At 40.7% G+C, this 23,306-nt stretch overlaps 1 protein-coding gene across 7 annotated transcripts in view; it reads left to right on the top strand.

Moving 5' to 3' along the window:
- FAM13C (family with sequence similarity 13 member C) overlaps positions 1 to 23,306 on the top strand; it is a 153,758-nt gene that overhangs the window by 108,509 nt on the left and 21,943 nt on the right. For all 7 annotated transcript variants that reach the window (XM_082720250.1, XM_082720252.1, XM_082720251.1 and 4 more), the window contains 3 exons: positions 7,744 to 7,828; positions 21,529 to 21,739; positions 22,812 to 22,950. In XM_082720250.1, the coding sequence (XP_082576376.1) occupies positions 7,744 to 7,828; positions 21,529 to 21,739; positions 22,812 to 22,950 (435 nt within the window). The remainder of the gene's footprint in view (positions 1 to 7,743; positions 7,829 to 21,528; positions 21,740 to 22,811; positions 22,951 to 23,306) is intronic.

Genomic DNA, 23,306 nt, shown 5'->3' with positions numbered 1-23,306 from the left:
TAGGAGTGTCTTTCAGTTTGCTGTTTATATTACCCTGGGGGTGATAGTAGTCTGCCAAGAACGGTCTCCAATTATTATAGTCCTATGGAATGCAGGAACATAATGTAATGATCTTATTGGCGAGAAGAGTAAGAGAGGTGATCAAGGAGTTAACCGGGAGCATGTGAACCGTGTGTCCCTGGCCTTTGTAAGGCAGTGGGAGAACACAAGACTGGAATGTGCCGGCAGGCCATAGCATGACAGTGGAAGACTGCAGGGCCAGGTGTGCCTGTCAGCTATAGCAGGGCAGTGGGAGAGTGCAGGGCTGGGGCACACCTGCCTGCACTATGAAGTTGAGAGAGAGTGCAGAAATGGCATGTGCTAGTGCTACTGTCCCCAGAGAGTTCTTATAGGTTCCAGCCCCTCCAGTAGATGATTTAAGATTAGTAAATGAATCTTCTTCAAATATAGTATAGGCATTTTCAAACTGCTGCTCTTTTTTTGTTTGTTTGTTTGATTTTGAAGGTTTATTATTCATTTTAGAGAGAGAGAGTATGTACAAGCAGGGGGAGGGGTAGAGGGAGAGAATCTCCAGCAGACTTCCTACTGAGTGTGGAGCCCAATGCAGAGCCAAAACCTAGAATCATATGCTCAACCAACCGAGTCACCCAGGTGCCCCACAACCTGCTACTTTTTTGCTAGTCCCCAGGGTTACTCTGCATGTAAGCCAGTCATTTCTGCACAGTCCCTTGAGTTTCCTGGATGTGTTTTTCAAGGTCAGACATTTTGGGGGCTTGTATTTCTATTGTAGGTCCCAAGGGTTGGGGTACCTCACGTAGGGCTTGAAGCTTGCTCCTAAGGGAGAAGTTTTTATTTGTGGAATCCCTCCTGATTGTGGATCACCATGCTAGAGGTGGGGTTTTTGGCAAGATTGTATGTCTGCTTCTCCTGTCCTTCTCAATATAGTCCTTTTATCCATTATTGTGAAATAGCCATTCAGCTAGTTTTCAGGGTGTTTTTTATTTGTTTGTTTGTTTGTTTGTTTTTCAGAGGGGATTGTTCTATATGTAACTGTAGATTTAGTGTGTCCATGGAAGTAGGTGAGTTCAGGATCTTCCTACATCTCCATCTTAGTCCACCCCATCTTACTGAATTTAGTTTTTAAGCAGAATATTTTTCAGAGCTTAAAGAAATTGAAACAGAAGTAGTTACCAAGAGTTAATGTATGGGTTACAACACAGAATAGATTTGTGGACTCTAGCCCTCAGGATATAATTGATGTTTTAGAAAATATGATTTATGGGAGCTAATTCTCTTTAAACTCTGTCCTTTTGGATAGTTTAAGTACTAATAGCTCCAATGAGAAACTATCGAAGTCCATTCCATGAATTGAAAATGAGACACATTGTAGTTTTAGAAAATCAATATCAGAGTTCTGAATTAAAATATGAGTTTCATTATCAGTATTATTGTCTCCCAAACACCTCATTTTTATATTTATTTACCAAGGTGAACATAACAAGGACATCAAAATGAGATAAAACTAAGTACAATACTCTCCCTTCCTAGGTTGAAATCATCTGGCTAAACGGAAATTTGGTTTGGGTTATTGTGTGTTGTGGTGGCATTGTCCTTGTTTAAGAAGTCTTGATAATATCAGAATAGGATCTGGATCCTGTAGTCAACACAGGGTCCCTAGAAGTGAATAGGTTTTTCTCTTACATTGAATTTCTCCACTGGGTAGTGTGGGAGGTAATGGCTGATCCCCTGGAGCAGAGGAGGCTGAACTGAGGTGTGTAATCCCTCAGTTGGACTTGGCCGCAAAGCTTCCTGGACTATAAGCAATACAGGCCCCAAAGGAATTAGCTGAAAGTCCACTGTTTCTAGGGATGGGTCAATTTGGTATTTTCTATAGCCATCACTTTTGGAAGAAGTCCAGCTTCTTTCGGCAAGAACATTCAGAGATCAGTAACAGCCATTCAGAAGGCAACACTGCCTTGCTTCTGAGCACTTCATAATTTATGTGTCCTGGTGTTAGTGTGTATGTGTGGTGAGACAGAGGAGGAGCGGCCCTCAAGGTGTGTCCAGGGCAGGAGGCTAATGAGGGTGTCAGAGGGCGAGGAGTAAGGGAAAAGCGATTGTTCCTGGGATAGGTGGAGCTAAGCAGGCAAACAAGGCAGCTTTTAGAGTAGGTCAAGTCCCCTGGGAATAGGGCTCTGTCTCTCAAAGTATGGTCCTTGGATTTCCTGTATCTAAATGACCCCCCACCCCCGTCCCCCCGCCCCGGGCCACAGAATTTGAATCTTTTGGGTGATACCTATGTGATACACATCTTTAACTAATCCCTTAGTGATTTGTAATCATTTTAAAGTTTCTGGGCCACAGCAACAGGACAGCTTGGATCTGGATACTCAGAAGGGTCTAAAAAGAGTCCAGGAAATAAAAACTAATATGCAATGGCAGTCCTTTTATAGGTTGGCTCCTGTACTACTCACTGTGCTAGGTATGGCAGTGAACAATGGAGGCATGGTTCCAGCCCTCTTGGAGCAAGAAGGAGCCAATAAACAAGGGGAAATGAATTAAATTACATATTATGGTGAGTGTTAGAAATATATAAAATGCTAACAGAGAAATTGAGGGTGCAGCTTAGCTAAGGTAATCAAACCTGGCTCAAGAATTTGATAGAAATTTGACTGTGAAATGACTATAGCTAAAGTAGGCCTGGAGAGGTGGGGTCAGGAAGCAGGTGGAAAGAAAGGGGAGTGTGTGTGAGGAGGGGTTGAGAGGTAGGTCATGGAGGGAAATATATATTGGAAACATTAAAATCAGGGAAGAAGAACGGTAATTAAAATGGGATATTCAGGGACCCAGTTGAATCCCCAACTTTGAGCAAATATCCAATTTGATCTTCATATCACCATAGAGAATTTATATACAGTTCTTAGATAAAAGGATGTGAAAGGGCCACTGAACCTCTTCACAAAAATTAAAAGTAAGCTTCCCCTGTTCTGCAACTGGTGAAGTGCAGGCAAAGGTACCTTAAAATAGCATTTAACCATCCAGCCTGTGTGGGTGTTCTCCATTCCAACCCAACTAAAGAGGGACCCAGTAATTGCATAGCAGAGAAAAGTGAGTAGAGTATTTTCTAAAACAAGTAGCATATTTTCCATTATGTAAAAGAGAAAAAAAATAGTGTTTAGAAAGCCACACCTAGGTTTCATGGACTTCTCTTTGGTTTCACACATATCCAGATGGGAGAAGGGAAGGAGAGGTAGTCATTGTTCTTTAGGGCATCCATCAGCCTTTGTTTATTTTTCCTGTAGATCCTAAAGATCCATTATGGAGACCTGGGATTGTAAATCTGCATTAGTGCTAGCAGGCTGGCTCTGAGGAGTGGGCTGGGGCAGCCTCATAGGGAGTGCTGGTCCTAGTGAGAGAATGGTTGCATTGAGGTAGCACCAGGACACCAGGGATTTACAGCCCTTAGTTTTCTGTAGGAGAAAAACATTTTCCTGCATTTAAGGTCACTGCGTCAGGCATGATCAGAGTTAAACGAGTGCTTACTCTCTCCTCAGGCTTGTGGTTTCTTTTTCCATCACCATATGACAGTAGAAACTTCACTATTATTTGATTTGCTTGCTTTCTGGCTATCTCCCCACTACACTGGAAGCCCCACAAGAAAGGGGTAAAACCAGTCTCACCAGAGCCTAGTGCAGCTCTGTGTGCATTAAAAGTGGGCAGAGCCTAGTAGCTGTATGTGTGGTGTTACATCTGTGTAAGGGCACAATGTGCAGTGTGACTTGTCCATGGGCCTTCTCAAGGGTTTATCTATGGGGCTCAGCCCTGATGCGACAGGCTGAATGTCTTCTGTTGCTTATTGGAAGGACATATGACGGTGGCATAGATTGCTTACAGGTAAGGCCCCTACCCCCACCCTTGTCCTGGGTTTCCTGGTCAGCAGGAGAGGTATCCCTTTATAATGGGTCTATAGACCCATCCTACACAGCATGTCCAAATCCCCACTCTCCATTCCTATGTTGAGAAACATCTGGTCGTCTTCAGGTAATGGGTCAGTTTGGAGTGAGGAAGGTATATAGTTGATGACAACTGGTCATAAGAATGACCACCAAAAGGAAGACATTTCCATTCTGCTTTCTTGTCTTCAGTTATAGCAGCTTATTTTTTCCCTTCTGCTTGGAGATGGTCTTACACCTTGAGACCTTCATTTTCTCTCTCTTGTTTCAATTGCCACTTGCTTTCTTCCCCGCTCCTTTAGCCTTACTCTTATCTCTTATCTCAGAGAGGAATAAACCAGCCATGCAGATGGATGGTCTTTGACAAACCTCCTGTCTTGTTTTTGCTTCAGTCTGAGTACAAGGGAGAGACAGGTGGGAGAGTAAGATGTACAACAACCCAATTACTACTTCTACCCGTAACTGGGTCTCAGCGTTATCCCTCACTCCCTGTGGGAGTTCAGAGGCCTCTGAATGTGAGCTGACATACTCCTATGCATTGAAATTATTTGCTCTTTGTGTTACATGTACACTTGGTTCAGATCCAGAAACACTAAGCATCCACATTGTGCCATACTCTGTGCACCATCCTCAGTGTAGGTGCATGTTTGTTTTCCATTCCCTGACAGTTGGAAAGGGATTTAGAAGTCATCTAGTCCCAGACCCTTTATAGGCAGATGCAGAGAGTGGGGCCCTGGAAGATAAAGTGATGAGTCAAGGCCCCAGGGTTGGTATAGCATTTGGCCTCACACATGACCAGAGCTCTGCCCAGTGGCCTCTGGGGTGTGGAGATCATTTGTAATAAACCCAGTGTTCCAGTGCTAAAATAAAATAAACCCAGTGTTCAGTCCTAAAATAAGAGCATATATATATATATACATATATATATGCTTTTATATATTTTTATTTATATACATATATTCATATATTTATTATTTTATACATGTATTATACATGCTTGTATATATACATGGAAAAACTAAGGTTTAGAGTAGCAAAAATGCTTGCCCAAAGTCAGATGCATAGAAGGTAGCAGAGCTGACATGTCCTCTTCTGCTTTGTAGGATATATAAAAACACATGGAGTCTACAAGAAGCAGCAGGTTCCACACCCTTCCTCTAAATGTAGGGAGGGACTTCCTTCCTTCCTTCCTTCCTTCCGTCCATCCGTCTGTCCTCCTTCTTCCTTGTATTAATCTGCTAATACACTGTTAAAGCTGACATTTAAAAAAAAAAATACTGACCTTTCAAAAAAGAGCAAAACTATTTTGAAAATTAAGAAATGATGATATGAGAATGTAAAATGGTACAGGTGCTATAGAAAACTGGGTGGCTGAAACAAAAGACTGGGTGGCTGAAACAACAAACATTTATTTCCTCAGTTCTGGAGGCTGAAAGCTCAAGATCAAGGTGGTGGTAGAGTCGGTTTCTCTTGAAGCCTTTCTCCTGGCTGGAAAGCAGCTACTTTTTCACATGGCTTTTCCTCTGTGTATGCATCCCCGGTGTCTCTCTCTGTGTATATGAGCCCAATCATATTGAATCAGGACCCCACCCTTAGACCTCATTTTCCCTTTAAAAGCCCCATCTCCAAATACAGTTGCTTTGGGGGTTAGGTCTTCAACGTATGAATTTGAGGAAGACACAGTTCAGTCCATAATGTAACTCTTGGGTATTGTAAATAATATTGCTATGAATAACGGTGCACAAATATCTGTTTGAGTCCCTGCTCTCAATTCTTTCAGGGTATATATGCAGAAGCAGAATTATTGGATCATATGCTTGTTCTATTTTTAATTTTTTTTTTTTTTGAGGAAATGCCATACAGTTTTCTATAGCACCTGTACCATTTTACATTCTCATGTCATCATTTCTTAATTTTCAAAATAGTTTTGCTCTTTTTTGAAAGGTCACCCTCCAAGGTCTGCCAGTAGGAAGTTTGTCTGGAATTTTGTTTGTTTGTTTGTCTCCCAGATGCCTGGAACTCTTTTCAGAAACTTGGTACCCTTGCTTCTGGGTAGCTCCTGTCAGTAACCTCAGGTTCTTACTTTCACACTCAAATGCTGGGAGAACATCCCAGAAAGGAGGAGGGAGCAATAAAAAGGTGACCCGATCTTAGGCAGATGCCTAATCTGAACTGTGGGCCCTTAGTCAGCAGCCCCTGAGCACAGAGGAGGTTTGTGCCTTCATCTCTGAGCACGGCAGAGGAGGTATCTGGAGCCCATTTAGTAGGGAACAACTTTGAAAACACTGCTGTGGGCTTGTATTTGTTTACATCAACAGCATGGAAGAGGGTATGTGTGTAGGAATAGGTATTGTTGGGGGGGAGGGGCCCAGTGTGAAGAGATGCCAGAGGTAGGCACTTAGGTGAGGTAAGGCGTGAGCCTATTTATGTGGGTAGGGGTGTGTGTGTACCGAATAGATGTGAGAGCGGGAGCTGAGTATGAGGGCGTATATATGGTGTGTGTATGGTGTATATCTCTGTGTGTATGTGTGTAGTAGGGGATAAAAAAAGGTGAGTGTGAAGAGTAGGAATGAGAGTGTATATGGGGTTATTTGGAGGTTAAGTGTATGTGCAAGTAGTGTGAAGGTATGGGGTTGGCATGAGGGTGTGGAGAACAGGGGGTGAAGGTAGGGTAGGTATAAGGGTATGCAAGGGATAGGGATGGGGGTGAGTGTATGAAGATGTGTGGGGAATAGGAGATGTGGAGGGCAGGGTGTGAGCGAGTATGTGTGTACTGGAGGGTCATAATAGGCACAGGATCAAGTCTCCACTCCAGGCGGCCACCCCTGCCAGCAGCTCTGTGGGTGGAGGAGCTGCTGAGGCCTGCAGAGCTTTCCTGTTGCAGGGGAGTGGCACCCCGCCAAGGCCTCAGGCGTGACTCACTTTCACCTGGTCAGGGGAATTAATTTGCTGGGCATCTGCATCATGGCAGGATACGTGCGTCAGTCTGCATGACTCTGTTCTTATTAAGAACCTTGGGAGAAATTTAAACTGAGAAATGAAGGGGGTGGGGAGAGGGTTGTTCTGGGAGTTAAGAAATTGCTTCTCGCTCAGTGATCAAGGCCCTCTCCCCTGCTTCCTCCACCCTGCTTTTGATATAGGCCTCTATAGCCATCCCATGTGAGGGAAGCAACTTCAGAAGACACACATGAGTGCATGCATATACCCTCCCAGACACAGATGTAGATCAGGGAGCCCAGAAGCACCTCCCAGATGCCAGGCGGCCTCTGCAGCAGTAACTCTTTATGCACTGCGGTCTGCTGCAGGCTTCGTAGTTAAGGGATGCTGGCTTTTATGAATGGTAGCCTGGGAGGGGCCTAATGTCACTTGCTCCTGATGTCAGCACAATGAATGAAACACTTGCAGAGCGTAAAGCCCCAAGCACTCGGGGAAGCAGATAGCATCTCAGATTGGCTCCTTCTGGTGCAGCGTCTCCTGCTGACGAAATCACCAGTCCCGTGTGTGACACATAAAGCCATATACGTTAGGACTGAAATGAGGCAGAAACTGAGGCTGCATGTGAAATAAGTTGTATCTGATTCTGGCACAATCAGCTCTACCTGAAGCAGCTGGAGCTGAGATCTTCCCCCTGCCAGGCGCTGGAGGAAGGTGCTCTGCGGAGCTACGGACTCACTGTTGTGTATTAGGCAGTTACTTAGCTAGCCCGATGTTCTGCTTTTGCTGGCAGAATTCCTTGCTGAAGCTCCAAGCCCTGGAAACTGATCTGTGCTCTGCATTTTTGGCAAACCAGGAAGAAGCTGCTCAGGTGCATGGACTCAAGGACCCAACCCCAGTGTCGACCCAGAGTGTGCCTGCGGAAGGCGCAGATGCTGCAGGTAAGAGGCTGGTCTGGGGACAGGTCTTCACGTGTACTGTCAGGATAGTTCAGCTTCTTGCTGCTTTGCTAAACCTGGCCTCTTATGGGGAAACCATGTCTGGTGCAATGGAAAAGCTGAAGAGGTGCTTGAGTTGTAGTGGGGGAGCTGAGAGGGAGCAGGAGGCATTATGGTGTGTGCTGGTATAGAGTATGCTCTCCAGCTGGGGGCCAAGCGTCAGACTTAAGCGTAAATAGGTGTCAGGTGAAAAACACTCACCACAACTCCTGGTCCTAATGAATTCCTACTTGATTTTCTGTGACAAACAAGTGGTGTACTTATTTTCTATCCCTGGATGTAGATAATCTGTACTGTCTTGATACTGATAGTATTTTTGAGGTATTCGGTGATAGGAGAGTTTTAACATGACTACTTGCTTTCTTCTATTACCTGCTTGTAAGATGATTCAATATAGGCAAAGAGAAGGTGAGTGGTGTAACTCTTTCTGATCCTATGTTGTCTTTTTCTGTCTCAATTTTTTTTCTGCATTAACTTCTATGTTGAAAAGTCTCAGAATTGATTTCCATTTGTCTGATAGTTTCTCTGGTTTTAACCCCAGAGATGGCAGATTGGCTAGTGAGCAGTAAGGCAAATTAATGCCTCCAGAAAGACAGTTAGGAAAGAAACACTAATTTATATAAGTAGAAATGAGAGCACAGCTTATCTTTTATAACCCAGATGGGTAAGAGGTTTATAGACTGGTTTCTGGATGGCTGATAAAAATAGGATTAGCTGAACTTGCTTCATGAGATGTCCTTTATCTCCAGGAACTGAAAGAAGAGATTTAAAAAGGTAATGTATTTCAGTGTCATTATTAATAGCTCATTGAAGACATTACTGGTTAAAACAGATCCATATGGTCTAAGGAGGTAAAAACATCATCCCAGTGTTTATTAAGTATGTTAATTAATAATTAAGTGTATTAATAATAGTGGCTAATAGTAGCTACTCTTAGTAGCTTTATTACTACTGAAGATTTTTGTGCTCCAGGCACTAAGTCCTTTATATATTTTATATTAAATCCTTAAACTAATCTGTGAAATAATATGCTTCACGAGGAGGACACTGAGGCCTAGTGTAACTCTGCTGGTAAGTGGTAAATTATTTCCCCATGGATGCAGGTGGCTAGTTGGCTGTCCTTATTTTCTGATGAGCTCCCCTTGCTCTGCTAGCCATCCATTGTGTTTTGATGAAAGGCAATAAAAGGGGGCAGGACCCAATGTCAATCCAATTAGAGTTTTAAGTCAGATTATTAGACACAATTTTCTTCTTCCACCAACCCCAACAAACACATATAAACACATAACAAAGTCTTAAGCCAGATGCAAATTCACCTTTGAGTTGTCTGATGTTTTGTATAGCTACCCAAGTATCTGGCAAAGAGTTATAAAATATTTATATGATATATCTATATCTATATCTATATATATCTTTTCTATTTTAAATCATGACTTTTTTGTGTGTGCATGTGTCATAATCTCCAATGGTCAAGAGTAGTTTTGCATTTTCTCATTCTGGATGGACAAGATTTTGAACAAGCTTATTAACACTCTTTGTATAATGGAAATACATGCCAAATTTATGTAGAAATTGCCCATACCAAAGGAGCAATCCATACATGTCAAGTGTCAAATGGCAGAAATGGACAGAAGGTTCCTTACAGAGGATGCAGAATTTCCAAAATATAGGTGAATCTGAGGTGTCCCAGAGCCCTTCCAAGAGAGTCTATGAAGATGAAAGGTTTTTATTTTGTGTGTGTGTGTCCACACACTAGTCAAGAATATTTCTGGCAAGTCTGTCAAGTTTTCAAAGATAAAATCCATAAAATCTTGATGTTTTTCACCTTCGTAGAGCTTATGAATAAGGAGTCTCATGTAGCCAAAATGACTGCATAAGAGTGAAGAAGCTCCAACCCCTATACTGGACCCTGTAGTACTTTGACACATATCTTTTCTAATTTTCCAATAACCCTTTGACACAATCTCAAAACCACTTGCCAGATGTTTTCAGGGATCTAAAAGGTCTCTGCATTTGGCAGGGATATTGCCAATATGGCAAACATTTGGAATAGTTTTTCACAGATTAGTTTATGGGATCACTGGTTCTCATTGGCTTCCAAAATGAGTGTTTATAGGAAGGTGATTTCATATATATATATACACATATATATATATATAATTTATTTAATTAATTTTTTTAGTAATATATTTTCTAATCCATGTGTCATTCAGAAAGAAGAAATATTTGCTCATCTTAAAGGCTCAGGGACTGTGAAAGGATTTCTAGAGTGATCTTTGACCACCTTGAAACTAATTTTTATGTGTATAAAAATCCATTTTGAGAGTGTGATCACACAAGATTAGTATAAATGACTATAAATCTATAAAGGATCATATAACTTAAAATTTTCTTCTTCCCAAGCCTAGCATCTAGCCCTGAACCTTACATATATGTATCTATTCAATTAGTAATTGTTGATGTCAGTAATTGGTATAACAAATACAAAGCCCAACAGGTGATTTTTACAGAAATATCTGGGTATGCTACCAATTAACTATTAAAGGCAAACATTTATAAATATAAATTGATCTGACTTAAATAGATTTCAAGTTTACTTTAGACTCAATTAGGGCATGACAAGTAAAGTGTGTAGGCATTTGAAATGGTCTCTTGAGATCAACGTGTGGGTTTTAACTTGGATTTATAGGTTACAAAGGTTAGTCCTTCCTAGTAAAATATCTGAAAAGCATCTCCATTCTAGAAATGCAATTATAAACTACCCTTGCAGCAGAAACACATTTCATGGCACCCCTGGAGGAGCACTGGGTTCTGAATATTGTTGGTGAGCCTTCCTGCATGTGATAATTACCAAGAAGCTTTTCACATATGGGGATTCTTAGTCCTCATCACAGGACAGTCTGAGGTGGAAGTCCTGTGATCTTTATATTTCATAAACACTCCCAAGTAGTGGGAACCATTATTAAGTGTCTTGAATTAGGAGGGAGAAGGTCAGATTCTCTTTGATTCTGCTTCACCTCAATTTCCTGGACGACTTGGACTTATAACTCAGGGTCTGTGACCAGTCAGCTCAGTCCATTTCCTTTAGGAAGAGAAAGGTGCTCAAGCACCCAAGTCCTCAGGCTAGAAATGTGTGGGGTGGGGACATGGACCAGGGTTAGGGCAGATTTGGGGGATATAGAGACCCTTTGAAAAAAATGATAGGAAAGCAGCTGCAAGAGGACTTTTAGACTATCCGTGGGGTTATCAGTTGTCATTGTTTGCCCAGGAATGTCTAAGTTTTAGCATTGAAAGTCCCACATGCTGGGAAATTTTCAGTCCCAGGCAATCTGGGATAGCTGGTAACCCTACCTGTAGGTTGCAAATTGCATATTTTGAGATGGAAACCCCCTCCACACTGAGGCTCAAAATCCCTCTGCCTGTATCAATAGCCTCTTAAAGCCGAAGCAAATCCTTCCTCTGTGGCATTAGTAAGGATCTATTCTGGTGTTGTTGAATAGAAAATGGAATGAACATTGTCTTTTCAACTGCTTGTCATTGTCAGAGTGTGCAGAAGGACTGTTTGTTCTACATGACTAAGCATAGTAACCCCTGTTCTGTCTGAACATGGGTGATTGATGGTATGGGGTTTGTAGCAAAAGTTGTCACCATAGATAACTGAAGACTTATTACTAGAAATAATAAACGACAGCAGTTTCTAACCAATTCTTTTGTTGTAAAATCTTGGTTTTCAAACTTTTATTTGGATAAGAGCTTTGTTCCTAATGTTGATCATTAGTGAGAGCTAATGTGTATAACTATTTATAGGATATAATCATTCCCATAAGGAATTCTGCATGGTGTGTAGGTCACTTTCTTATGTCCAAATTAAGATGGGGCAGAGTTAAAGAGAACCTGAACTTCTCTCTTATATTTTAAGACACTGTCGACTTGACCAGATGTTACCAATTACTTGGGAGGACTTATTAAACTTATAGGTAGATGTCTTGGGCTCTCCACCCTAAAATGCAAAATTAAAATGTAGAGATAAGGCCTGGAAATTCCTATGTTTGAAAAGCTGCCCTGGTAATTCTGGGGTACAGAGAGATTCGGGAACACTTTCTGGAACACAGTGCTCTACTGTTTCTCTAGGGGGCAAGAAATGTCCACCTCCTCCTGCAGGCGGAGTTTATATCTGGCCTTCTGGAACATGGGGGCATCTCATGTGTCTGCTAGGTGTGTTATCCACCCAACTTGATATTTTATCCTATCTGGCAGTGACCCCACACAGTGTTTGAAAGTTAGTAAGAAGGGATCTCCATTACTTCAACCTTTTAAGTGCACATAATTCCAAATATAATTTAGAAACTTTGTTCTTTATGGATCTATGTGTATGTGTGTATGGTATTTCTAAATCCTAACAGAAACTTTTTTATATTTTTGGTATTTTACACCTGTTGCTTTAAATAAGAAATGGCTACCACCATAAAAAGTAGTACTTCATCTTTTTGTCCTAAATTAGTTCCTTTAAAGCAGTGGCTTTCAGCCAGGGTTGATTTTTTTTGCATCCACCTGCCCGCTGCATCCCCAGGCATGGGGATATTTGGCAATATCGAGGGACATTTTTGGTATCACAGCTGGAAAATAAGTGCTACATCTAATGAGATAGAGACCACGGTTGCTGCTGAACATCCTACAGTGAACAGGAACCCTCTGTGCCCACCCCTACTTCCCCAAAAAAGAATGATCTGGTCCAAGATTTCAACAGGGCCAAGGTTTTAGAAACCTTCCTTTAAAAGATTTTAGATGCATAATTTCATCATTAGCTAATAATGACATTTTCATTTGTGTCAGACATTGTTAGCTGCATCTTCCTCTTCTATCTTCACAACCTTATGAGGTAGGTGCCATTATTATGGCCAGATGAAAGATGAAGAAATAAGCGTGGAGATTTAGTATAACTTGCTGAAGGTCCCACAGCTACTGAATGGTAGATGTTGGTAAGAAACAGGAGGAGAGGAAGGGTTTCCCCAGTCAGACTCCAAACTTTAGTCCTTCACACTATGCTATTTTCTATCCAGTCTAAATATTAAGTCCCATAGTTCTGATATTCTAGAATTTGAAATTAAGCCCCTACTCTATGTATATACTCTCTGCTAATGTGTTTTTTTTTTTAAGATTTTATTTATTTATTTGAGAGAGAGAGAGAGTGTGTGAGAGGAGAAGTCAGAGGGAAAAACAGACTCCCTGCTGAGCAGGGAGCCTGATGCGGGACTTCAGGATCATGATCTGAGCTGAAGGCAGTTGCTTAACCAACTGAGCCACCCAGGCACCCCTCTGCTAATGTGTTTTGAAAGTAATGTTTTGTCACCCTGAAGTGACCTAGATTTGTAGTTGATTAACCCATTACAACCCCTCCTTTCATAATCATTTCAGCTCCTGTGATCTAAACCATCTCTAGAACCCTGTGTGTTTCTTGATATGCATTTACCTGACCTTCATAGCAGATTCCAGATGGAGTCAAATGGAATTTTATCTATTAATATAATACCACTAGGAGAAACTGGCAAAGTGCCCAAGGGATCCCTCTATTATTTCTTATGTATGAAACTATGATGATCTCAATAAAAAAAATGAATACCTAAAAATATAAAAATCATGGGCATGAGGGTGTTTTATTAATTACAAAATATTATGCATGTCGGATTGTTTTCTGAACTCTTCCTAGAGATCCCTACTCTGTTCTTGGCTTTTATATCATAGCACTATTCCATTAGAGCTGCAAAATTCCCATTCCATACCAAACTGATAGGTTAGTGCTTATTAAGAGAACACGAATCGTTTTCTCCAGCTACATTTCCTCCTGTCCACATTGAAGGTCATCTGTTGCTATTGAGCCTCCTCGTGACTTGTGAGTTGCTTCTGCGGTTGCTTAACGTTTTATTCTTTGGAAAACAGGAATATCATCTGCAAACTCAGACTCAAGACTCTATTTCCTCCTCCATGTCATTTTTGAAATGTAAAATAAGATTAATCCAGGATCCATTTGCAAGGATTAGTACTGGCATGTCCATCATGAAGATACTAATTCAACTCTGTTCTTTGCTGCATGTTGTTAAGTGGGTTTTGTAGTCCACTGCAAAACATTTAGCCCAGTCATCATTTGGTTTTGTTTTTAAATAACTTGTAATATAAGAACCATGCCATGAACTTCTTGAAAGCCCAAATAAATCACATCCATTGGTTCTGCCTTGTTCAGAAACAGTTCTTTGCAGAACTTGATGTGCAGGTTAAGTGATCTTGGACAGATGATTTGATCTGTACATCAGTTTCTTTTTCTTTAAAATGGGAAAAAAAGAATAGTTTCTACTTAGGATTATTTTGAGAATAATGTAGCATAATGCGTATGAGGAACTTAGCACACCCCTCTTAATAAATGCTCAATAAATGTCAGCTATTATTTTTTAAAAAGCTGGGTATTCTTGCCATAGTCAGAGCTTATGTGGCTTTTCTTCCAGTTGATAATGCTTAACATTTGTCTTTATCTACTGTCATAATTATAACTACTTTCAAGGTGTGAAATGCCATTAGTACTGTTCATTCTCTAGGTCCCCTCTGGAGTCTTGCATATGATTGACATTACACTAATTCCCTTCAGCAAAAGATATTTATAACAGCAATAATCTATAGAGCTGATGGTTGAAAAATTACCTTCTATTAAAGTTGAAACTACATTGTTACCATAAAATCTAACCTGTGCTAAACCTATGACATAACTTGCCTGGCAATGATCTTTACTGTTAATAATTTTTCTCTGATGCTCTTATAACCATCTTCACAGTATCTGAAAGAGGGAACTTCACACTAATCCCTTGTTTTCTAAGGAAAATACTTTGTTAATTATTTCAAAATTTATAGATGACAGTATATTCTCTGAGGTTGTTTCTATAACTATAGGGAAAGAAAAAAAAGTCCTATAGCCTAAAAAGCCAGGTAATTATTATTTATTTTATTTTATTTTTAATTTATTATTATTTTTAAATTTTTTAAATTAAAAAAAAATTTACCAGGTAACTATTTTTAAAAAGATTTTTAAATTCAGTTTCTAAGGCAGGACTGTGGTAACGAGTTATCCCATTTGTCCTTGCTACAACACTTTACAAAAGAAGATTCTGTGGTAGAAGAGGCTTGCTTGGCCAAGGACATAACAATTGTGAACAAGTGTGATCTCAGACTAAGTTTGGGGCTCTAACTCAAGAGTCTAGGTTTTTAACTACTAGGTTGATAGTCATTTTTTGAAATTTAGTTGATTTTATTTTATTTTATTTTTTTTATAATTTTTTATTTTTTATAAACTAGTTGATTTTATTTTTAAGAAGTTTTAGGTTTATTGAAAATTGAGCAAGTGGTACAGAGAGTTTTCATATATCTTTTTTTCCTTTTCACACAGTTTCCCATATATTAGGGTCATTTTAAACCTTTCTGGTTATTCCTTCGTCCATGCTTATGACACAAGTACAGTCTGGAAATGACCAATGGCATGCCCAGACACTTGGTGTCTGAAATTGTTCTGGGAACCCACACCCTACCACCCCTAAGCCCAGAATGAAGAACCTACACCGTCTCTTCTAGTTCCCTGAGGATCATAATTTTCTGTGGCTCTGTCTTTGTGGAGCTCTGGGACTAACTTCTTAGACTAATTTTTCCTAACTGACACTGGATAAGCCTAGTAAAGAACAGCCCCCCCTCCCCCGAAAATTAGAATTTCCTTCCTTCTGTTTTCCCATTTGCTTTGTATATTCAATTTTCCTTCTGCTTTGCAAAGTACATCTGCTTTTAAATGAAAATGCTTTCAAAAATAGCTTGGTATCTTAAGAACAGATTTTTATCAGCTGTACCACTGAGGTGGTCAGTTGTGCAGGAATTAACTAGAAGACCTGGAGAGCTGTTTAGGCTGAACAATAATCAGAGCACAGCATCTAGCTTTCTCTGTATATCAAGAAAGTACTTTTAAATTTTGGACACTGTTATGGATGACAGTGGCTCTTTCCCTGGTCCCACAGCTCAAGCAGAGCTCTGTAACCTGAGCATTTGATTCCACTTTTGTGACACAGGGAGGGGGGAAAATTGTTCATTGGCCTTGCTATTTCCCTTGGTTATTTTCTCAACTGTTCTTTGGTAGTATGCATATAGGCAAAAGGATGAATAATGTGCAAAGGTTCATTTAATCACTGGTAGATCTGTCTAGAAGATTATTTCTTCTTTCCTCCCTGGACTGGACGTTTGGTTTGGTAGTGTATAGAAACTGCCTCCAATAATATGAATTACTCTTACTTCAGATGTCCTATTCCAAAACAAAGAAAGCATGGATTTCTTCCCTTTCTCATTATGACAGGATCTGGAGATCTTGCATCTGTCTTTGGTGTAAGTCATGTTACCGCAGCCTTCAGACACTACAGTTCTGATTGAGGCGAGAAGTCACTAATGTCCGAACATGTCAGTCTTTAATGGGCTATAAGTTGATCTTCACTCCCTGTTTCCTCTGTGCAAACTCAGTCTTTGTCATCTGCCTCTCCTTCCTTCTCACCCATCCCTACCATCTCAGTGTCTCTTTGTTTTTATACTTCTTCTTCCCCCACAGCTTTCTGGCTGCTTCTCTTCCTCACCCACTATCTTGCCACTTTGTGTTCCTTTGTCTCCATTCATTCTAGTTGTCTTTACTGCCTCTTTTCTTTGACCTTGGGACTTTACTTTGCTAAGCTAGTTGTGGTATGAAAATAAAATGTATTTAAGACATTTAATTTCATCTAGGCACTTAAATTTATTGAATACTATTTTTATACAGAAAATTTGTGAGTTCAAACTCTTTGCTCTTCCCAAAATGCCAGCATGTTAGTATAATAGTGCAGGGTATAAACAACATGTTAGCCAAGTGACAATGTGATTTTCCTTTGGTTAGGCCTTTGTTCATACAACTTTTTTTTTTTTTTAAACTAGTGGTTATTTGTTCCTTCTTGCCATTAAGTCTATAAAAGTACTAAAAAAAAATCTTTAAGAGTTTTTTATGAAACTGTTTATAAGTCATGATTGGACTCAAAAGATAATCAGTGACAATATACCATGAAGATTATGTATTTAGGCATTTCTATGACTTGAATGTTATGTTTACTTGGTAAAAGTGTTGTGTATGTTAGGTATAATTGTGATAACTCAAGAAAACAATATTCTGAAATTGTCCTCTTATAATTTTCTAGGCAACAAGAGGGATGAGATTAAATTGGAAGCCCTTACAGGGGTGCCTGGCTGGCTCAGTCAGTACAGTGCGTGATTCTTGATCTTGGAGTTGTGAGTTCAAGCCCCACGTTGGGTGTAGAGCTTACTTTAAAAAAAATGTACTTGATTATTCTTATAGTAATCATGCAGTGAATAAAAATTCACACCTACATACACAAAAGAACTACTCACAAACCTAAAACCTAGATCTGCATTTACTGATGGCAATTTAATTAGAAGTAATAAAAAAAATACAGAGGCAAGAAATAAGTTTAGATTTGAGTTGAGTGAAGGTTCTTGATCCCTGTTGTTTTCTGGGTTTTAGGGAGAATTTTGGGATTTTTTATTGCTTAGCTAACGCAGTGCCCTAATCTATTAGCCTTTCATTTTAATTGAAATCAATACATTGACTCCTTCACAATGAAAATGAGGCTCACAGCTCTGCCTCCCGCTATGGAAGGCTGATTTGGGGGGAGGTGCATGGTGAGATCAAACTCACCTGGACTCTGACTTCTGAGCTCCATACTTGCATATAATCAGGGCCTACTGGGCACCTCCAGAGGATGATGACCAAAGTGCCTCTTCATGTGTCCAGAACAGCCAGCTCCTCTCCTAAGTTCCCTAACTAGGTAAAAGGTAATACTCTAAATAAAAAACAACAACAACTAACATTGGTGGATTATTATGGTACCCCACCCCCAGGCGCTGTTCTAAGCTCTTGAGATTCCTTGAGTTCTTTTAATCCCCCAAACAACTTATGAGATAGATACAGTTGTCATACTATCATAAAACAAGGCTTTGGCATGCAGAAGATGGTTAATAAACATTTGTTGAATGAATGAATTCCCATTTTGTAGATGGGAAAGCTGAGAATGTAATAGATTGAACAATCTATTGGTCACACATATGAGAAAACTGGGACTTGAATGTTCCTGAGCCTATATCCTGTGCTTTTCTTTTTTAAAAAGATTTATTTATTTATTTGTTTGTTTATTTGAGAGAGAGAGAGAGAGAGAGAGAGAGAGAGAGAAAGCAAGGGGAGGGGCAAAGGGAGAGGGAGAGAGAATTTCAAGCAGACTTCCCACTGAGTGCACAGTTCCACATGGGGCTCGATCTCATGACCCTGAGATCATGACCTGAGCCGAAACCAAAAGTTGGATGCTTAACTGACTGAGTCACCCAGGTGCTCCTATATCCTGTGCTTTTATCCATGATGGCAAGGTGGCTCTTGGACCTGCAAAGAGTGCCTACCATAAAACCTAGTCCTGTTTTCACAAATTTCCCTTGCTTCTAGATCCCACATGTTTCTGGTAGCTGTCCACAGAATTTGGCACCGACTGGAGTGCCAACTACATCCCCCTCAGTATCTTGGCCAGTTATATTAACCCAGAATCCCTCCTCATCTGTCCTCATTCCTACCCCACCCTTTCTAATCTTGGAGGTACCGTTTGTCCCCTCTTGGTAGTCTCCAAGAAACCAAGCTCACCAGTCTCCCCAAATTTAAATACTGGAATGACTTCAAGCCTAGCCATGTCCTCTCTTTTGTGATTCCATAGTTAACCCTTTTGTACCTTCAGGTGCTCAAATTCAACATACCTATAACTGAACCCATTGTGTATCCATCAGATGTTTTTGGGTTGTTTCTAGTTTTTGTTTTGCTGGCCTTCTTTGGGTGAGGCTGGGTGAAAATTCAGATGTTGTATGCTTGTACCTTGTTAGAGTGTTGGGCATACGTCTGGCTCATCTAGCTTTTAAAATCAACAAAGGCTGACATTTGGTATTTGGAATGTACCTGAATGCTACCTATAAAAGACCACCATGAAGGGCATACCCAAGAATGCAAATCTACAAATCCATAGGACTATGGCTATTTCATTACTCAATTAGGTTTCAGCAGTGTGTCTCAAGTGGTTGCAGTAGAGATTTATTTGAATTTTGAATCACTTTAAAAATTCACATTAGATATATTTTTAAAACTGACTTATTCAACAGATTAATACAGCATCTTTTGCTACTTGGGGTTGCATTGCAGCAAGATCAGAAGTTGCTCTTGGCCTTCACACACTGATGATAATGATTTCTCTGTTCCCTACTGCTCAGTGAGTGGGCTGCCAGAAACACTCTTTGGCTCCCATAGTCAGAGATATGGAGTCTTCTATCATGAACACTGGTCGGACCTTCCCTGGTGCTAACAGTTTATATCTCCTTTCACACTGAATTTAAAATGGAGATCTTATTACTATCAGCCTCATGTGGTTGTTATGAAGATTAAATACATGCAAAAACTCTTACAAGTTGAGGACATAGTGAATCACTCCAGAAAGATTACATAGGATTATTCTTATTTACAAATAACTGGTGCCAATGCCTAGCATCACAGGAGAATGTTGTACCCTATGGACCCTCTTCCAACCTCCACTTCAGTCAGGTAGCTAAGGGCCCAAGTACCTCCACTTTGGCTTTATAGAATAGCCCCAAGAGACTCGTGGTAGTTTTGATCTTAGGGCCACAGCTGAGCTAAAGGGCTGAAGGCCTCAGACCTTTCCCATTTCAACAGAACACAGTGTTCCCAGGCACATGCTAAAGATTCTTTTCTTCCCCATTGTTATTACCAAAAGATTCTGCTCAGAAATAAGTAATATGCGTAAAATGCATTTCTTCTTGGGGCCTAGCAGCTTAAGAAAAAGATTTGGTAAGGAACCTGTATATCTCCTGGTTTTGAAAGGGATTGTTAGCATATGTTGTGTTATATTGATTAGCAACTCTTACTCCTGCTGTTACTCCTTTGGGTTCCTGCCTAACCGTCTTTTCTGGGTAAATTATTCTTAGCGAGGGTATTGCCTGGGGTGAGTTGTCAGACACCTGAGCGGAGCAGGGCTCCTTGCTTTCAGGCCTGGCCCCACCTCTTCCCCAGTCCACATCTCATGTGTTTCTGAAGAGCCTCAGCCACTGATAGACTGCTGTTCCTGAGCTTCAGAGGCACAATAGGAGGCATTATCTTGGCTCCCAGTCTGTAACTCAACAGAGAAGAAGCCATTTGAAAACACACGAGGGATTAGACCTTTGATGTTACACAAAGAAAATTGCATTTCAAGCTCTGGAGAACATGAGCCATTCTAAACCTGATTAAGAGTCATCCAGCACCAAATTTTGATAAATGTTTATTTTGGAAAAGTGGATTGCAGGGTTTTCAGATTCTGCTTATTCACCCAGAAAACATTTGTTTTCTTCTTTATTTGGGGTAGGAATAAGAGAAAGCTTTGAGTTGTCCTGAGTGTTTACTGTGCAAAATTGAGGAGTTTCTTTTGGCTGCTGCTTTGAATATCTGTCTAGAGCTTCATAATGTAGAAATTCTCATCCTGGCCACTCTGAGCTCATTTACAGGGGGCATGATCATAGAATTCAGGCACAGACCTAGCATCCTACCTGGGGAGAGGGTTTGGAGCACGTTTTGTTCTTGTTTTTTATTTTTGTCAAAAATAAAATGACCTATAAAATTTTGAAAAAGAGGGGCACCTGGGGGGCTCAGTGGTTTAAAAGCCTCTGCCTTTGGCTCAGGTCATGATCCCAGGGTCCGGGGATCGAGCCCCGCATCGGGCTCTCTGCTCAGCAGGGAGCCTGCTTCCTTTCCTCTCTCTCTGCCTCTCTGCCTCCCTGTGATTTCTGTCAAAATAAATAAAATCTTTAAAAAAAATTTTTTTGAAAAAGAAACAATCATTTCTAATTCTTCCCTGCTTCAAAGTTGCTAAGTAGCTTGTTTAATATTTTGGTGCATTTATTTGTACACACAAGTGTATGCTTTTTACATAAAATGGCATCATATCTGTTTTTGTTTCGAAATCTGCGGTTTTCACTTAGTATATTCTGAACATCATTCCATGTTGATAAGCAGAGTTCTCCGTCATTTTTAATGACGGCTGAATGATTTTCCATCATGGCCTCCTCTCCCTCTGTAAGTCCTTCACACTCCTGCCTTCACCGGCATTCCTGTTGTCCCTTCCCTTCCTCATAGTCTGTCCTCTTCTGCTTCAGCTCCATTTATTGTTTCCTGTTTTTACTGTGACATTCTTCACACACCCTTCCACATATGCAAATAATATGAAATAGAAGGTTTTCGTAGTTTGGGGCTATGCTGATTTTTTAATTCATACCCAAATAATTTGTGTTTCCATTTTTGGTGGTGGTGGTGGTGGTGGCAGCTTTCGTATTTTCTGTCCAAGTTCTCTCAGAACAAACATGACAGTAGTTTGAAAGCCTTTCATATCCCCGGAAGGAGGAAATGACAAAGAGGCAAGACATTATAATGAATGTTTATGCTCTTTACTTAGGAACATGACAGTCTCAAGGCCTCTGTCATGTCTAGGTCTTGATGATTTATCTTGTTTCCTCAGACCCTGCACCAGTCCACAAAGATGGGCAGAATGAAGCAGACAGTACACCAGAGGACCTCCAGTCTGTTGGGACTAGCAGACTGCTCTGTCACATCACTGATGGTGACAACCCACTGTTGTCACCACGATGCTCTATCTTCAGCCAAAGCCAGAGATTCAACTTAGACCCTGAATCAGCCCCTTCTCCACCCAGCACTCAGCAGTTTATGATGTAAGAAAACAGTGTCTTGTTATTATCCTCATTTCATACAGTTTTTCAAATACTACATTCATGACCTGCAATGAAGTATATGTCTGAGATAGTACGAACATGCTTACGGAATGCAGCTGGGAGACCTGAACAGTGAATGTTAACAGTTGGGAATGCTGTGTTAGGTCCTGCTGTCTCAGGAGGAATTGGTCAGGGGAGGCAGGATACCCCAGGGCTTGCATGTTTGGACGTTATTGGTGAAATGACCAGAGTCCTACGTAAGAATATGTATATACAGATACCAGGAATACCCTTGTTGGTGAGCTTAATAGTCTTTGCATGCCCAATAGTAGCCTCAAGGGATGGCCTGTGGCCGTGCTTGGGAGTTGTATACCTCAATTTCTTCTTAGAGTCTAGAAAAATGGTGGCGTACAATAGCTGCTCTCCACCTGCCATCCCTCCCCCTGCCCCCGCTGAAAACTGTGAAACTGTGCACTTCTTTTTTAATTCTACAAATAATTTTGACACATAGCTAAAATGAGTGTTCCTAGTTTCCCCTTTGTAACTTCTGTGGTCATTAATTAATTTATCCAAACCTGAGCACACAGGCTGTCTATTGATAGACTCGAGGGAGTTAGTGGATTCTTCTATTATAAAGGGTGTGCCATGTGAGAGGGTGAATTACTTTTCTGGAGGGGGTGGTCCATTCCTCTTATCAGATTTGCAAAGTCTCTGTTGTGTTACTATATCTTCCTTAAAATGTTATTAGGTGTATCTCATGCAACCTGTCAGAGATGACACCACAGCAGGATGTCTCCTTTCGTTCTAAATTGGCCTCCTCCAAGCTTTAGCAAATGCATTTCCTGGACTAATATTCAGACATTTATATGCTAAAGTCTCTGATGGCATTTTCCCATAATGGAATTCTGCGATCGGTGGCCTCTGTTAATAAGAAGATGCCACCATGGTAGATCCAGCAAATAACAGACTGCCCTTTCTGAGAATCCAGGAAGTTTGGTTTGGAGGCCAGCAGCAATGTTTATGGGAAGACCATGGGTTCTGATGATTCTGTCCCTCCCTGCAATTGTTACAGGCCCCGGAGTTCTTCACGGAGCAGTTGTGGTGATGGCAAGGAGCCACAGACCATCACCCAGCTCACCAAGCACATCCAGAGCCTCAAGCGAAAAATTCGGAAATTCGAAGAAAAATTTGAACAAGAAAAGAAATACCGGGTAGGGGCCCTACAGTTTGAAATAAGAGTGGATTGTGTCAGAAGTATGTGGGCTCTTCTTTCCTTCCTTTTTGATTACCCCTCTGTGCCAGGGGACAGCTGTTTCCATTTGCAATCCAGGACCCACCATAAATTGCAACCCTTCCTGGATCTGTCCTATCCTCACAGGCTGTAATTTGACCCTGCAAAGATATCTCCTAGTAATGGATTATAACTCTTGTTTCCAAACTGATTCGATTATTGATACTCTTTTTTCCCCCTAAGGAGCACTACTATCACTGTTTCTAGGACTGAAATTTGGAAAGCTTTTGAATTATGATCTTATTTTTTTTCTCTAACCCTTTACTATTTGCAGTT

This window comes from Mustela nivalis, assembly GCF_964662115.1.
Source record: "Mustela nivalis genome assembly, chromosome: 2".
Lineage (NCBI taxonomy): Eukaryota > Metazoa > Chordata > Mammalia > Carnivora > Mustelidae > Mustela > Mustela nivalis.
The sequence above is the reverse complement of the archived record's forward strand: the minus strand, read 5'-3'. Positions and strand labels throughout refer to the sequence as shown.